Source organism: Staurois parvus, unplaced genomic scaffold (assembly GCF_062004578.1).
Source record: "Staurois parvus isolate SC_StPar_1 unplaced genomic scaffold, SC_StPar_1.0 ptg000715l, whole genome shotgun sequence".
Classification (NCBI taxonomy): domain Eukaryota; kingdom Metazoa; phylum Chordata; class Amphibia; order Anura; family Ranidae; genus Staurois; species Staurois parvus.
The window spans coordinates 10,231,050-10,249,525 of NW_028318511.1; the positions used below are offsets into that span (position 1 = coordinate 10,231,050).

An 18,476-nucleotide genomic window follows, 5' to 3' on the forward strand; every position below is an offset into this window, starting at 1 on the left:
TCAATAAAAGTATGAAAATATGGAATGGAAGAAGGTGACACTGAATCTTGAAGTAGATTAAATTATTTTACTTTTCACAAATAGAATTAGGGTCTAGTTCAATGGCCTTGGGTTTGTGTCAATAGCATCATTTTGAGATGCTTTTAAGATTCAAAATTAAATGACAGGTCTGACCTGCAGTGGACCTTCTTCTGACCTGCATTTGACTTGCTATAAATGTGTTTTGCATACCTATAGACATGTACATGAATGCAAAACTTATTTGATGTGAATAAAAGCCTGTCTATACAGACCCTAACAAGCATAAAGACTGTTCTCATGTCATAGGTACTCATAAACCACCTGGGAACAATCTGTGACTGAAGAGAACGTAGTGTGCCAAAGGAGGAATCAGCAGATCAAAAGAGTGTAAAGAAATGTGTGTTCTTGTAATGTAGAATGGTTTCAGGGGTTTTAAAGACTCCCTTCTTTAGGAATTGGGCATAGACATGTTCAGCCCAGAACTGGTTGAGTAGGGATGCTATCTGGCTTTTCATAAGATTTTGGAGCAGTCCAGTTGCTGGTGTCAGCTATGTATGTAAGAAAAAGAAGCAGTTCTCATATTCATATCATATATGAAGATTGACATGACTACGTCTGACCAGATAACCTACAGATAATCACAATGACTGTTTACAGTAAAAATTTATATAAAACAGTTATTTTGGGCTGTTATTTATTAGCATTTGTCCATGGAAAAACAATAGCAATTTGCAATATTTCTCACTTGCAGGTGACCGAGGTGATGGACTTGAGGTATCTGGAGTGACTCTTATTGGACATTGTGAGTCCCAGGAGTCTTCTAGTTCTACATCTTCACTGCTAGAAGACAAACTGTCCTCTTCCTCTTCATCACTATGTGTTATAACAAGAACCTGAGGAGCACGTTGATCCTGAATCCGCTTCAACTGCCTGAAAAACATCAATTCAGAGTCACAATGTTGTTTTGGCCCTAGTTCAAAAAGTGTAGGGTCCTACCAACTTTATCTACTGCTTCTTTAACAAAGCAGAAGAATGAAAACCTGAAACGACAACCTGGTTGAGTTCCAAAGAGGCTAACAGTATAGGCCGGCTGATCTATGTTCCAAAATGGCTAATATAATGTATTTTTTTCAGTATACACTGTGTATTGAAGATTACAGCAAATAAATCTCTCTACCAAAGACAAATCAGGGTAAACTGGTTTAAATCGGCTACTGATTTCCTATGTCTGTGAATGGGCTCAATAAAGAGACCCTTCCCCCTAGAGACAGCTATGGAGGAACATTGTGGCATGAATCAGCCCCTGAATCCTTATGTTTGTTGAGGAGTTCAGTAAAGGGATCTCCCTCCACTGAGACAAAAATGAGTGAATATGGTGGGGTTGAATCTAGAGATGTGTATGACAGAAAAATGTGTTTCCTTTGAGATTTGCTCATTAAGTTATTAATTTTGTTTTGTCATATTCATTAGAATGATTTGTTTTGGAATGTGTTTAGTATATTTGGATTTGTTGCTTATATTCGTTCTTTTCAAATCAATTTAGCATTCGGTTTTGAATTTCAAATTCAAAATTCGAATTTCAGATGATGGCTATATTCATTTTATTCTAATCTATTTTTTTCTATTCTATTATTTTATTTTATACATTATTATTTTCTATTTTATTCTGTTTCTTGATTTTCTATTCTATTTTATTCTATCCTCTTTTCTATAAAATTTTTATATTCTATTCTTTTATATTTTATTCTGATTTATTCCATATTTTATTCTGATTTATTCCATTCTTTATTATTCTATTCTATATAGAAGCCTAAGTAGGAATTATCATCTTATTTCACTTTAATACCTTACTATATTTATAGCAATATGTTTCCATTTCAAATTCAAATTCATTTTTTAATTCAAATTCATTTTCAAATTTGAATTCGGATGTGTTTTTTGTTGAAATTCGTTACTATTGCGATTTAAAAATTCAGGTACATATCTAGTTGAATCAGACATTAATTTTTTTTTTTTTCTTTGTTGTTTCTTGAGGACTCTAGAAAAAGATCACTCCATTTCAGAGATGACACTTGATATAAGGTACCAGTGGCCTCACAACTTGCATACTACAGTGTTGGGACTATTTATCGCATACCAGGGATCATGGATTAGTTTGAATACATTAGAATACTTGAAGAGGTCATGCTGCCTTATGCTGAAGAGGAAATGCCCTTGAAATGGGTGTTCCAACAAGACAACGACCCCAAACACACCAGTAAACGTGCAACATCTTGGTTCCAGACCAACAAGATTGACGTTATGGAGTGGCCAGCCCAATCCCCGGATCTTAATCCAATAGAAAACTTGTGGGGTGACATCAAAAATGCAGTTTCTGAGGCAAAACCAAGAAATAGAGAAGAACTGTGGAATGTAGTCCAATCATCCTGGGCTGGAATATCTGTTCACAGGTGCCAGAAGTTGGTTGACTCCATGCAACACAGATGTACAGCAGTTCTCAGAAACAGTGCTTATACAACTAAATAATAATTAAGTGATTCAAAGGAAAGCAAAATCTTCAAACATTTTTCAGTTTATATAGTGAATGTTTGAGTTTGTAAAGAAGAATACAAACACTGCTATTTTTTTGAACAGTCTAATATTCACTTTTCTTTAATTTTTTTAGAGGAACAACACAAATTTGACATATTTTTCTTCATGTTTTGATTTGGAATAGAATGTGTAGTGTTCCCAATGCATTTGTGTGTATGGAAATAAAAGCTATTAGAAGGATTTTGAGCTTTATTCACTTTTTTCAACACACTGCTATTATTTTAAACACAACTGTATATGCTGTTAGCAACACTAATTCTACATTCTAGAATGTTCTACATAGCTCATGGTCTCTGAGAAGTTCTTACTCATTGTGCTTTTCTCTCCAGGCTTTCAACTCTGCAAACACATCATCACGATCTTTGTGAGTTAACACCACTGCATCAGGCTCAGGTTTCTGTCCCTGTGACTGGAGATTGCTCACAGGAGTTAACTGAAAAGGAAAAGTTGATTAGAGGGACAAAAGGAAAAAACTTTTAATGCAACCATACATGGGAAGACTGCAAATGTACTCTGCTTGAGATCAGACTGTATGTTGAATGTTGAATAGTGTCCATCATTTGATAGCCATACCTACTTGTTTATATAGTAATGCAGCACAAACCCTTTCTGCAACAATTAGATATTTAAATTTTAGCCATACAGGTCTGTGGCAAATCTGGTGGAGAACTTGCTATGCCCGATCTCAGACTGAGGAAATAAGAGATAGTTTGTTGGCCTTGCAGCCAACAAGGTTGCTACTATCATTTTGGAAGAGTTACCCTTATGCATGAGGCTCCCAAATAGAAAACAACCAGCATAGTTTCCGTACAGTTTGCATACACTTAACATGCACATAATTAGCTGGAGTCTTCCTAAGCTGGCCATAGATGGTTAGTATTTCTTCATTCAGCCAGTGGCTAAATGAAAAAAAAAAAAAAAAAAAAAAAAAAGAAGGATTCCTCCAACCACACAAATAAGTTGGATGGAAGATTTCCCCCCTCTGGCACATTGTATTCTGACAGTGGTTCCCCACTGATGTAAGAAAGCACTGATTAGCAGCAGCCACTGATTGAGAAACGTTTTCCAGCATGGTCTTTCAACAGAAGTCAATCAAAGCAGCTTAAAGCAAGCATACTGTGTACAGGGCTACCAGAAAAATAAACAGACAAGGGCTTGACCATCTTCAGTCATGCCTATGAATTCAGTCACTATTTAGGCACTGGGAAAGCCTTTATGGCCCTTACCAAGTACCCTCCAACTACCAGGTCTGACAGTGTGTATTTTGCTAAACAACATACTATTTGTGTTTATTTCAGGTATTAATAAAGAGCCGAAGATCTACGCAGCTCTTTACATCCCTAACACACATTCATACATACACATAGTAGGCCAATTTAGATAGGAGCCAATTACCTACTAGCATGTCTTTGGAAAGTAGGAGGAGTACCCTGAGGAAACCCATGCAGGCACAGGGAGAACATGAAAACTCCAGGCAGGTGGTGCCATGGTTGGGATTCAAACCAAGGACCCTAGTGTTGCCAGGTGGAAGTGCTAGTCACTGTGGTTTTCATACTGTATATTTCCATGTTAGTTGAGTTTTACTTGCTTTTCACTGGTTTCAGTGCTGCATGTACTAGCTTATAATGCTTCTTCCTGAAGGGCGCCCTATGCATGTCACATAAAGTACATTTTATAAACTTGGATTATAACAATTTAAAAAAAGATGTTTGTTTGCACTTTAAACTATTTTTAAAGATATATATGTTATGTATAATGGTAACACTATCTGTGAAAAGTATACAATTATTGTATAGTTGGTTCATACCACTAGCATATTTTTTTTTAATTTTGTGGGGTGGGGCAGCACTGCATTGTTTGTTTATATTTTTTAATGTTTGCAAATACATTTGCTCTAGGTGCTGGTAGCTTAGTGGGGGGAAATGGTGAAAATGCAGAATAAAAAATAATATTAGTGTATTTATGCTATGTTTAAATATGCTATATACAATATCTACCTAACCAAAATTTCCTTTGCTGAAATTTACCCCCAATTTTTCCTTTCTTGTCCGAAGAGCCTTTATTGGATTCCCACAGATGACTTTACCAATGCCTGCAGGATGACATACAAGGGAAGAGGAAATCACCAACATGCTAATGTATAGTAAACACAATGTATGAAAGCATGCAGGTTGTGTACAGAATATAGCAGAATATGGACAAAACCATAATCAGTGAAGGAACGAAATGTACAAAAAACAACATACAGTAGGCTTAGATCCATACATGAAAGAAACCTGTATGAATGAACTCTGCATTCAGCTTCCTTACATTACTGAGATCAGAAGGTACATTGTCACACTTTATCTGCCATACTACGGCTGAAACCTGGTATTATATTTTTTTCATCTATACTCCAATGTTTAAAGGATGTTACTACATTTGACAAATCAGACATTAATGGGAACAGATTCATGTTACAACACTTTGGGCTCTTTCAGATGGAGGCTGGGGGAGCAGTAACATCAGGCAGCTGAGTCATGATTTTACTGCCTCCTGGCTACCCACCTGAATTGTAGCACTACAGCTGGACAGAGTTGTACACATGCCACAGACGGGATGCTCTGCTTAACAGCCGCAGCATTTTTAACTCAGGGTGTAGAATTTTGCAGGCAGCACATTTGTCACTTTAAAAATAAAGGTTTAACAAAATCCCAAAAAACAGGTGTTCAAAAAGTGGCAGTAATGCCACCTGAATGCCTGCCAGCCACTGCTATACTTCCTTCTAAAAAGCAATCCACCACGGATACAGGGGGCAGTAGGCAGTACCGCAAGTCTGAAAGAAGCCTCCAAGGTTATAAGTAGCAGCAACATTTTTAATCTGGTCTGGAAAAAAGAATTTGAAAATAAAGCCATAAGTCCCCGTGCTATTTAAAGGGAAAGAAAAAGGACTAAAGAGATTCAAGAGGCAGAAAAATGTAGTGTTTATGACAAGACGTATGCTTAGATCACCATGTGTGAGGTCACTGGCTTCATCATCTGCTGGGTCATTCCCCGGTGATTCAGATGTAAGACTTGCTCGTCTGTTATATAAGCTGGAAATTGCCCTCCCTGCACTTGAAGGCCTTAGTGCAGACTGTGGTCTTCTGGTAACCCCTGGCTGGGCAGTACTGGGTCTAATATTTTCCTTCCGCAGGGCACTTCCCAAGTCTTGAAGTGAACCATCTATAAATAATACATGCAAGTTATTTTTCAGTAATGTGCATTAGTTAATTATTTGTCATATTATACAATGTATATACATAGACTTATTCAGTAAGTTTTCAGTATGATGATTTTATTCAGCAATTCTGTGAAAAAAGCAATGATGATGAGCAAACTGCATCATCATCATGTAGCATGCTGCAGCAACCAATCAGAAATAATTTTTCAATAATCTGACTATATTAATCTGGAATCTGGTTGCTATACATTTGAGCACCAAAAACCAATAAAGCGCTTTAATGTATATATAATTATATTCAAAGCAAAGTCACCCATCAATCTGCACTTTATTTTGTTGAAAAATAACTTTGAAAAACACCCCCCTAGCATTTCTGTCTGTAGCCATCTTGAGTAAGGGCAGATCATTCATGTAGCATTTACTTCCTGGAATCCATCTGCCCTTAGCTCAGGCATGCATACAGGAGGGTGCGCTTAGCGGAGAAAACCCTCCGCCCCTCCTTAAGACTCCTGGGATTTATGACATCAATTGCCTAGACCTGGAAACCAGCAAGCAGCTGATGAAATGTTTACAAAATTTAGGACAAGTTAGGACATCTATTTACTAATTATTAAAAATAGTCAGTGTTGATTGAGAGTGTGAATTCCGCTTTAAAACCCAATTCTAGGCTAAAATAGTTTTTGCATAATAATTTTGCAATCCTTTTCATAATTATAGGGTTGACACAATTCCAAATATAATCATTTTTACAAGTTACAAAACAAGTAATGGTGGTCAAACTAGATTTAAAACCAAGATATAATTTTTGGACCAAGACTATACATGTGTCTTGTGGTGATTATTGCCATGCTGATACATGCTACTTTGTTAGATTTTTAAAGGGAGATGAAATTAGACAAAATCCCTGTGAAAATTTATAGTATAATGTGTACAGTTATTTGTTATATCCTTTCTTTTTCTACTTCCCTTACCCAAAGATGTATCCGTCTGGCTCCCAACACATTCCTTAATTAGATCCTTTACCATCATCCAGTCTTCTGATGGAGTGTGAGGTGTAGTTGGGTTTATTTGGTCAGCTGGCTCATCATCTAAATATTGTATTTGAGGGATTATCTTTTTAATCTCAACCCGATAATTGTAGTCTGCAGGCTAAAATTCAGAACAAAACACATTTTAAAATACTTGTCCCAGTGCTAGAATGTATGTAATTCTAATACCTTAAAGTTCACCTTTCTTAACATGTTACATGTAACATGTTATGAAAGGACCGGCACTTGCTCCTCCCCGCTCTGCCACTTTGACAGCTAGCAGAGGATCTTCTCCCCCCACTACCTGTCAACATTTTTTAAAAACGCCCAATCGGACGTGACACTCATTTACAGTCCTCTGTGAATGAGAAAGCTACAAGTCCCGACATCCTTAATGACTGTCGGCTTGTAGTTCTCAATGAACTATCACGGTGCTGTGAGCGCTGTGGTAGTTCATTGATTCTTCCTGCCAGAGTGTATCGGCTTGCTCATACGGGATGTACGTGCAAGCCGATATACTTACAGATCTGCAGGAGACCTGCATGGCACCAGTGATCTGCTGATCGCTGGTGCAGTGCTTTACAGGCTCCTGCAACAAAAAATAATAAATGCACATTTTTTTACCTGCAAAAAAATGTGCATTTATTATTTTTTGTCAAAAGGTGAACTTATCCTTTAAAGATTAGGTTCATTAAGGAAAAAAAAAATGTAATTTCTTTTGGAGTATTATTATTATTAATAATAATAAATTACCATTTCTTTGCAGGTAAAAAAAAGGTACATCTACTATTTTCTGTAAAGCATTGCACCAGTGGTTTCAAACTGACAGGAAGAATCTATGATCTACCACAGTGCTCAACAGCTCTGTGGTAGTTCATTGAGAACTACAAGCTGATATCCGGAATGGATGTCGGTACTTGTAGTTCATTCATTGAACGAACTCTGTGAATGAATGACACGGCCATGGCAGCTGGTAAGGGGAATTTCTCCCCATACTGCTGTCAAAGGGAGAGAAGGCAGCAGGCAGCAGCAATGGGGACTTGTTACATATTCCACTCTAAAACCTTTAAAGTCAATATGTAGTAAGCTTTTTTTAAAACATCATTGCAGTGTTCATGTTAACCTATTGCTGTGTTTACATTCAGCTGTAAGAGCTAGAGCCACAGGCAAGTCTCCTTAAGAATTAAAGGCCATTGAAGTTTTTGAAATGAGAACCAACACAAGCCTGGAAGAAGCTTGACTATCAATTCAAATTACTCAGTGATTTTGAATATATAATCCAGCCTACCAACTGAATACACCAAGTATAACAACAACTCCCATCTTTATGCTATGGAGAAATAGTAAGTTACTCTATGTTATTTAAATTACTTTAATGTTTCCAGAATTTGTGGATTCAAATTCTGTAAGTATTGACATAGTAGGGGAGGTTTGCTAAATCTGGAGCACTGCAAATCTGATGTAACTGTGCATAGAACCCAATCAGTTTCTAACTCCAGCTTGTTCAACGGAACTTTGACAATAAAACCTGGAAGCTGATTGGTTTCTATGCAGAGCTGCACCAGATTTTGCACTCTCCAGTTTTAGTAAATCTTGCCCAGCAGGACTGATTAAAGAATGATGTTGTATGTTGTGAATGGCAGCAGTGATGTTCACTTCATAATTCATTTCGTAGTGCTCTCATCATTATTACTACATTTGTCCCACAATTTATAGCAGGAAATCAAGTTTTGTCAGCTGCCTAATTAGCTTTGTTTACAAGATGTTTATTGAGTTCATCTGTAGCTATTGCCAGTTTGGAAGTGGAGTGTAGCAGGAAAGGTATTATATGCTCATTTAAATTATTTGACCTCTTTGTTTATGTATATGTAAACCACAATATATTTCTGTTCTTTGCTCAGTTTTGGTCTCTTAAACATACCATTGAAATAGTCTAGTTATTGCTGTTCAAAATGTGCAGAAAAAATACGTTTATTCTGCTGGAAATCTTGTAAGCTGATAACTTCTTGTACTCTCTGCCTGTGCTGCACTTTAAGCAGTTAGCATTGTTCACAATTATCTTTGGGGACTACAAAATGCCTCTTCTTCTGTTCCTCTCCATAACATAGGGTGGAGGGGTTTTGTAGTAGGTCTGCTGTCCTCTCCTTGGATGACAACGCTGCTTCTTCATAGGAACAGTACAGTGAATGAGCACAGTAACCCTGGGACTGCTACTGGCATGATCGCTGGATGACAATAAAGCTCTAAATGCTGCCTGTACACACTGCTTGTGAACTGCTGCAGCTGTCAGATTTGTACTCAATGCCAATCAATGACCGGCGCCACCGCTGTTCCCATCTTAGCGTTTACATGTGATTAGAGCCCACAGCAGATCTTGGATGTAGCCAATGTATTTCCCAGTTCGGAATTTTGCAGAATTTTAGCCGCAAACCAACTGGTCACAGCTAATCAACCAGTTTATATGCATCCATAGCAGAGTGTTGCTGTATCAGTAGGAGCCGTTTAGCAGCCTCTGAATGCAGCAAACTATCTGCTGCTAAATGGTCATGTGAATGTAGCCTACCTCTCCTCACTCTCGTCCGCAAAATGGAGCAGTGAGGGAGTTTAGCCATGAGAAATGTGTGCAGCTAGTGGGATGACATTAAAGTGAATGTTTTGTTTTGTCCAGCAAGGGCAAACCACAGGTTCACTTTAAAAACTGACCACAGTCACACAGGCAGCACCATAAAAACAATTAAAAGTATATACTATATTCCCTTTATCAATATGTAACATATTTTTATTCTAAAAAGAAGCATATTTTTTACAGTACCATATATCAGATATACAGATCATTAAATGATATTTATTACCCATCACTTGTTCTATATTTTTCCAGCTTAGTCTGCACATCTGAGCTAAGGCCCTACTTAATGTAACCAGTAGCTCAGGCTCTCTGCATGTCAGACATGAGATCACCAGAGAAGATGATCTCACTCCAGGTGAAATCAGATCAGGCTCTCGCACCAGATGCAGACATGGGTTGATAACCTTGTTAGAGGCTCTGTCTGGGGACAGATGGAACTTAAAACAAGAAGAATAGATGCCATGCTAAGCAAAAATCCTTATTACTATTTTACATTTCTAATCTGGAAACCTAAAGGGAGCCTGTCTGCCTACACATATGGAAGGTGTCGTCATTGCTGATTTGAAGGTGCATGTTCAGTAGTTGTCATATGTATCCATGCTTCCCTACTAAGCAAGTCACTGCCTATGAAAAATCTTCCATATCTGCTGTTCTGACACTAAAAATATGTGTCTGGGCAAAACTAAAGAGGAAATATGTGCAGTATATCTTTTCAATATGTGCACATTTGCACCCGTTGTTTTGACTCTTTAAAAATGTTGCATGGCCTTCAGAACCTCTTAGGTTATGAAGATGAAGAAAGGAGGGAGGTGTTCTGTAGTCCAACAGGGAGGAATTCAGAAAAAGCTGTTAAAACTGCTGGAGATTTCAATGCAGCAGAGGCGATGTTGTCAGAGCACTGCAGTGTTAGGAGCTCACTGAATTTCTGGCAGTATGAACAGATATTTTTATGTACATGCAGTGTTTTTAAACAAGCAAAACATGGAAAAATATGCCTGTATTTCCCAGACATAGACTTTAAGGCTTGGTTCACATATGTGCGGGTGGTGGCGCTGTGGATCCGCACAAACATCAGTCACACAGAAGAATGCGGACCTGCAGGCCGATGCCATTAATTCTAATGGCACGCCACCTGCACTGGAAATCGCAACTGCACTGGGAACCGAGGTTCCCGTGCAGGCTGTGGTTTCCAAAGAAGTGCAGGGACGTCTTCCCTGCGTGTCACGGGGCACAGGAGTCCATTCAAATGAATGGGATCTCATGCAAAACACGGCCTGCACAGCCGCATATATGTGAACCAGGGGTAAAGGGTGTATATCATGAAAAAATCATTAGGGCTGTCATTGCTGCACTCCTCTTTTGGGAATGTTTGTTACTTGGCTGTAATGCTGAAGTTTATGACTTCAATGCTGTCTGAGTCGTTGACCTGAAATTAGTATTGAGGTAACGATTTTTGACATTTTTTTCTGAGCCTTATTTAAAAAATACACTCTTTGGGTCTGCGATTCAGAAGTCAGACACAGCCAGGCAACTAGCATTCCATCAGGCCAGCAAAGGCACCCCCCTTCCAAATGACAGAGTCACTTTAATGAAAAGTCTAACAATAAGTAAGGATCACACTAATTTTTAAGCAGGCATTGAATAGTTAGCAATGTTTCGTGTCAGGTCCACTTACCAGGGTGCCAACAGGACTAGGTCGAACACATACAGGATTGGCTTCTATGGTGAGGGTTGTTAGATTGCTGCACAGTGCTAGGTACTGCAATTCACTTATCTGGTCGATGTTGTTACCTTCAAGGTCAAGGACCTCCAGATTTTCTAGCATGCTCACTTGACTGAGGTCTCTGAGATCATTGTAAGCCAGATAAAGTTCCTGCATTGGACAATATACTGTCAGACAATAATCACTGGTCAAAAATAAACCAGCACCCCACTGAACACTAAAATAATCCCAAACAATAAAGCATTTTTAGGCAACATAATTGATTTAATGGCAAATACATGCATTCATTGACCACATAGATAGTTTTACAGTTAGCTTCCTCAAATGATACAATTTTGCTCTGCAAAAGGAAAATCTAGAGGAGAGCCTTACATTAGGCATGCCTCATACCAAGCAAGTGTGAGGGATTTCAGAAATCCATCGTATGGACACCCAGAGCGGGGCTCGGGAGCAAGTATGCACGACTGCCCCCAGAGCAAGTAGCTTGACATAGGGGCACTCAGAGAAGAGGAAGAGCCTGGAGTGCCAGCGGGGGAACCAAGAGGTAGATCAGGGTTGCTCTGTGCAAAACCTTTGCACAGAGTAGATAAGTATAACATGTTTGTTATAATTTTTAATTCTACCTTTAATATCAAATCCTATGAAACTCTTCACACTGGTCAGTTGCAGGTCCGTTGCATTTTTCAAAGTCCTGTAAGCTGCATTTTGGTGCAGTAAAAAAAAAAAACCAAAAAAAAAAAAAAAAAGGCACCAAAAACGTTCCTCCCCATTGAAGCTAATGGAAATCGCAGCAAAAACACAGCAAAAACTCACCCACTGTTGTGTTTTTGGTGCTTTTTGACTCACATGTCCTTTTTTCACATGCACAAAACACACCGGAAATGTGCCAAAAATGCATATGCATTTTTACCGCATTTTTGCAACAGAGCAGTGTGAAAGTAGCCTAAGTTCACTAATCAGTTAGCTAGGATTAAGGTTAGGTTCACACTACTGCCATCCAATTTTGCTACAATTTTCAGTGAGATTATATAGTGCAACCTGGTTTTGGTTTGCATATTCTATGGGACCATGCTGTTACCAAAGTAGTACAGGAATCTTTCCAAATCTACACCATGCTGAGCTGCATTGATGAGAATGAGCACCGTTGAAAACAATGTGATTTCCATTGTCATGCGATTCTGTGTGACTCAAGTCACATCTGAAATCGCACTAGTAGGAACGGAGCCGAATGCCTTTATTGCTGAAATGTATTAGAGGAACTGCTTTGTTGTTTTTCTTTTATGAAGCGGTTTGGATATCTATCAATAATATACCAGTGATCATTGAAAACATGCAGGATTTTTTCTTGGTGATCATTGAAAAACAAACAATTATATATTTACCTTAAGGGAAAAAAAGGAGGCTATGCCATCGAGGTCTGTGAGACTGCAGCGTGCTAACCAAAGCACTTGCAGATTTGACAGAGAGGTGCCAAGATCTCTATGAAATGAAAATTTAATTAAACAACAATGCATCACATATCTTGTTATTTATTGCTGGGGTATTTATACTGTATAATCATTTACAAAGTAGTAGCACTTGAATGGTAAATGTATCCAATTTTCTAGGAAATTGCTTACTATACAGCACTTGTTAACTGGTTGCGTGCCGCCCCATAGCTGAAATACGCGACTTTGCATTTCCGGGTAGATCACCGAGTATTACCGACAGGGGGAGAGACCTGTGTATAAACACAGATCTCTCCTCTGTCAGCTCCTGCACACTGCCTTGTATGGCTCTGCATAGCCGAGCCATAAAAAGCAGTGTGCTTACAGTATAAAGCACACACAGCCCACATAGTAAAACAGCACACAGCTAACCCTTTGATTGCCCCAGATGTTAACCCCTTCCTGCCCAGTGCCATTAGTACAGTGTCAGTGCTTTTCATTAGCACTGATCACTGTATTGGTGTCACTGGGGATGTCAGTGACACTAAGTCAGTTCCCCCCAGTGTCAGAATGTCTGCTGCAGTCCCACAATAGGTCCTTAATTGTCGCCATTACTAATAAAAACAAGTAAAAAAAGTCCAGTATACATACCACCATTTGTAAACGCTATAACTTTCGCGTAAACCAATTAATTTACACGTATTGGGATTTTTTTTTAGCAAAGACATGTAGCAAAATACATTTTGGCCTAAATTGATGACAAAATTAGATTTTTAGAATTTTTTTTACTGGATATGTTTTATAGCAAAAAGTCAAATATACATTTTTTTATTCAAAATTGTTGGTCTTTTTTGTTTATAGCGCAAAACAATAAAAACCACACAGGCAATCAAATAACACTGAAAGAAAGCTCTATTTGTGGGGAAAAAAATTTCATTTTGGTGCAGCAATGCATGACCGCGCAGTTGTCAGTTAAAGTAACGCAGCACTGTATCTCAAAAAATGGCCTGGTCAGGAATATAGGTAAATCCTCTGGAGGGAAAGTGGTTAAAAAAATAAAATAATATTATTGTAAAAGTGTTGCCCATAGCAACAAATCAGGAGGCTTCTACAATTTTCTATGCTGCTTTAAAAGAATAATAGATGTAATCTCACACTCTGTGAATTACACCCTTCCCATTTATGTAAATATTTTATTACCTGTATATCTTTTCATGTGACAACACTGAAGAAATGACACTTTCCTACAATGTAAAGTAGTGAGTGTACAGCTTGTATAACAGTGTAAATTTTTTGTCCCCTCAAAATAACTCAACACATAGCCATTAATGTCTAAACCGCTGGCAACAAAAGTGAGTACACCCCTAAGTGAAAATGTCCCAATTGGGCTCAAAGTGTCAATATTTTGTGTGGCCACCATTATTTTCCAGCACTGCCTTAACCCTCTTGGGCATGGAGTTCACCAGAGCTTCACAGGTTGCCACTGGAGTCCTCTTCCACTTCTCCATGATGACATCCGTTTGAGGATGCCCCACAGATGCTCAATAGGGTTTAGGTCTGGAGACATGCTTGGCCAGTCCATCACCTTACCCTCAGCTTCTTTAACAAGGCAGTGGTCGTCTTGGAGGTGTGTTTGGGGTCGTTATCATGTTGGAATACAGCCCTGCGGTCCAGTCTCCAGAGGGAGGGGATCATGCTGTGCTTCAGTATGACAGTACATGTTGGCATTCATGGTTCCCTCAATGAACTGTAGCTCCCCAGTGCCGGAAGCACTCATGCAGCCCCAGACCATGACACTCCAACCACCATGCTTGACTGTAGGCAAGACACACTTGTCTATGTACTCCTCACCTGGTTGCCGCCACACACGCTTGACACCATCTGAACCAAATAAGTTTATCTTGGTCTCATCAGAACACAGGACATGGTTCCAGTAATCTATTTTCTTAGTCTGCTTGTCTTCAGCAAACTGTTTGCGGGCTTTCTTGCACATCATCTTTAGAAGAGACATCCTTCTGAGACAACAGCCATGCTGACCAATTTGATGCAGTGTGTGGCGTATAGTCTGACAGGCTGACCCCCACCCTTCAACCTCTGCAGCAATGCTGGCAGCACTCATACGTCTATTTCCCAAAGACAACCTCTGGATATGATGCTGAGCACGTGCACTCAACTTCTTTAGTCAACCATGGCGAGGCCTGTTCTGAGTGGAACCTGTCCTGTTAAACCACTGTATGGTCTTGGCCACCGTGCTGCAGCTCAGTTTCAGGGTCTTGGCAATCTTCTTATAGCCTAGGCCATCTTTATGTAGAGCAACAATTCTTTTTTTCAGATCCTCAGAGAGTTCTTTGCCATGAGGTGCCATTTTGAACTTCCAGTGACCAGTATGAGAGAGTGATAGTGATAACATCAAATTTAACACACCTGCTCCCCATTCATACCTGAGACCTTGTAACACTAACGAGTCACATAACACCAGTGAGGAAATTGGGCCCAATTTGGACATTTTCACTTAGGGGTGTACTCACTTTAGTTGCCAGCCGTTTAACAGTGTAAAGTTGCTGTCCCCTCAAAATAACTCAACACAAAGCCATTAATGTCTATACAAACTGTACACTCACTAATTTACATTGTAGCAAAGTGTAATTTTTTCAGTTTTGTGACATGAAAAGATATAACATATTTACAAAAATGTGAGGGGTGTACTCACTTCTGTGAGATACTGTATATTCTAGTTTTTTTCTACCAGTTTTTTGAACACCAGCCTGTAATACTCCTTCATTAAAAGGCCATTTTTGTTGTATTGTGTTGTGATAGTTTGAGTGACAAATTTTCTGTCATGCAACACTGTACTACTGAGTTTTGAATATTTCACTATATAAACGAAAAAAGACCAAAGATTTCCCTTACTTTCTGTTATAAAATATTGCAAATGAAAATGCCAGACATGCGCAAACACTCCCAAAATGACTCCTTTTTAGAAAGTAGACACCCCAACGAAATCAAATTTTTGCCATAATTTAATAACATGCTGGTACAGAGGTGGTGCACTAGATATAGCATATCATTATAACGTAGAAGTCATACACTGAGAGAAGGGGAGGTGAAGGGGGTTAATATACAGGTCACATATAGTGGGAGGATGAATATAGCGGGAAAATAAGCAGATGTACAGAATAAGGGAGATTAAGGCTTTAATATACAGGTCAGAGACAGGATGGAGATCAGATGTACAGATCACACTCAGAGGAGAGATGGGTAATGGTTAAAAAAATCCAATAATGACTTAAATCCCTAACCTTGAATCTGTTGTTGCATCTGTTCTGCTGAAAACTAATTATTTTGTTATTTTCTTTTTCCTCCCCTTCCTCTGTTGTGAGAATAAGGGACGGGCTCCCAAATGTAAACCGTACAGTGTCCACATTTGTGATTGCTGTAATTAGTCATCACAGTGATCACAAGGTCACTTGGATGGACTCTGTACATTGTGCCTGTGATTTGAGCTGTCCAATGACAGCTCAGATTACAGTCATGCAAAGGCGCACTGTCTGCCCGTGTGTCATTTCTGAAGTGCTGTTTATAAATGACACATCAAAAATACAAGTTCTCAACTCCGCTTCTCTAAACTGTACGGTGGTAATGACGTAGTTACAGAATCTTTAGAAACCAATACTTTTAGGATCAGGTTCTCAAGTGCTATTCTGCAAGTACACCATGCTTGTGTCAGTTCAGTAGGGTCCCCTGATGCATTTAGTGGTTCAGTCAACTACCTCTATTCATCTTCTCCAATGGACTTTTTGCTTTCTTCTGGCATCTCCATGTCATTAAAAAATACAGTAGTAGCCATAGAACCTTTGGCCCTTCTAATTAGAGCTAATCCCGATGTCCGGGGACTCAAGATAGGTGGCACTCACCACAAGTTATGCCTCTTTGCGGATGACGTCTTACTTTTTCTCACATCTCCCTTGACCTCCTCTCCTTCCCTACTCCAACTTCTCGAGAGGTTTGGCTCGCTCTCTGGCCTTATAATAAATCCCCAAAAATCAATGGCACTTAACATCTCCCTCCCCCCTAAAGAGTTGGCCCACCTGAAACAGATCCTGCCATTTCCCTTGTCACAACGCCATATCCCTTTCTTGGGAATCAAATTGACCCCCAACTTATCAGATCTTTATACAGCTAACTACACTCTGATGCTAACCCACCTCACTGCTCTTATGACCAAATGGTCCTCCCTACCACTCGCACGGCTAGGCAGAATAGCAGTTATAAAGATGTCAATCCTCCCAAAAATTTTATACTTATTCAGAGTCCTCCCAATCCCAGTACCCTCTCACTACCTTCGCATACTACAACGTCGCATTTCATCCTACGTTTTGGGCACTGTCTGCCCTCATGTACCACGCTCCACCTTATATCACTCTAAGCTCAATGGCGGTCTTGGCCTCCCCGATATCAGCAAGTATTACCAAGCAGCACACTTAGCACAGTTGCCAAAATACCATGCGACCTTCGAAATTCCTCAGTGGGTTGCCCTTGAATCAATAGAGTGTGATCCCCTTTCCACTGCCAACTTACTTTGGCTAAGGCCAATAGACCGCCGCTCAATAACTAATCCCATCACCTCCCACTTCCTATCACTGTGGGACAAACTGAAAACTCGCTATCTCCTCCAATCATCACATAACCCCTTGCTTTCATATCTTTGAAACCCAGCCTTTCCCCCAGCGTGGCTAACATCACTCTCATTTAAAGTATGGACCTCTGCTAACCTGCTCCGTACACTTCATTTCCTACAGAGGAATAAGTTTAAATCCTTCGCCTCATTAAGGGAAACATATAGCCTCCCAGCTTCCGAAATATTTAGATACTTACAACTACAGCACTTCTACGCCCCCTACGCAACAATAACTAGCCAACCTGACACCATGTCTCCCTTTGAACGGGCCTGCTACAAAGATCCTCACAGACGAGGCCTCATTTCATGTCTATACTCCCTTCTCACAACTTCAGCCACCACATTCCTCCCTTCGTATACCCGCAGATGGGAAACAGACCTAGATAGGCAATTAGATCCCTCTGATTGGGACCACATCTGGGCCAACTCAAAATCATCTTCGCAGAATATTATAGCCTTAGAAACCAACTATAAAGTCTTAACTCGTTGGTATTTGGTCCCAGCGAGGATCGCAAAATACACCCCTAATTACTCTCCCAATTGTTTTAAGAGGCTGTACAGACCTAGGAACACATTACCACATATGGTGGGACTGCCCAGTAGCTCAAACCTTCTGGGCTGATATTTTTAAGATGATATCCAAACTCAGTGTAACCATGCTCCAACCCAATCCGACAACAGCTCTACTCAACCTACACCCTCCTGGCATAACCAATTCGCAATTCAAACTCCTCCTGCAAGTCACTATGGCAGCCAAGCAGGTCATTGCAAAATCCTGGAAATCCCCCTCTCTAAACATTACTGCTGTTGAAACCAGAATAACACAAGCCATGATACATGCAAAAGTGGAAGCCACAATTCTAGATACAATCCCTAAAGTCTTGAATGTTTGGAACTCCTGGGTTGAGTGTTTCCTCCCGCCAAATTTTGACAAATCACTTCTCCTCCCTTGATATGTAAACTACACACTTTGGGCACTATTGCTGAACCACCTCATACAATACACAGGTATTACCACACCCTTCCCTACCATTCGTGGAGTTATTACTGTCGCTCTCCATTTCCTCCCCCCCTCTTTTTTCAACCCCCCCTCTGATTTTCCTTAACTTTTCACATTGCTGCAGAGAGTCATTACCCCGACTGGTCAAATTTAATGATATTATCTCATCTTTCGTTAAC

At 39.5% G+C, this 18,476-nt stretch overlaps 1 protein-coding gene across 1 annotated transcript in view; it reads right to left on the reverse strand.

The window, feature by feature from the left end:
- LRRC56 (leucine rich repeat containing 56) overlaps nucleotides 1-18,476 on the reverse strand; it is a 94,469-nt gene that overhangs the window by 22,880 nt on the left and 53,113 nt on the right. Inside the window, exons 6-12 of the mRNA XM_089653595.1 lie at nucleotides 12,575-12,671; nucleotides 11,145-11,342; nucleotides 6,787-6,964; nucleotides 5,605-5,817; nucleotides 4,641-4,705; nucleotides 2,922-3,046; nucleotides 767-951 (exon numbers count right to left, since the gene is read on the reverse strand). Of these exons, the coding sequence (XP_089509721.1) occupies nucleotides 767-951; nucleotides 2,922-3,046; nucleotides 4,641-4,705; nucleotides 5,605-5,817; nucleotides 6,787-6,964; nucleotides 11,145-11,342; nucleotides 12,575-12,671 (1,061 nt within the window). The remainder of the gene's footprint in view (nucleotides 1-766; nucleotides 952-2,921; nucleotides 3,047-4,640; nucleotides 4,706-5,604; nucleotides 5,818-6,786; nucleotides 6,965-11,144; nucleotides 11,343-12,574; nucleotides 12,672-18,476) is intronic.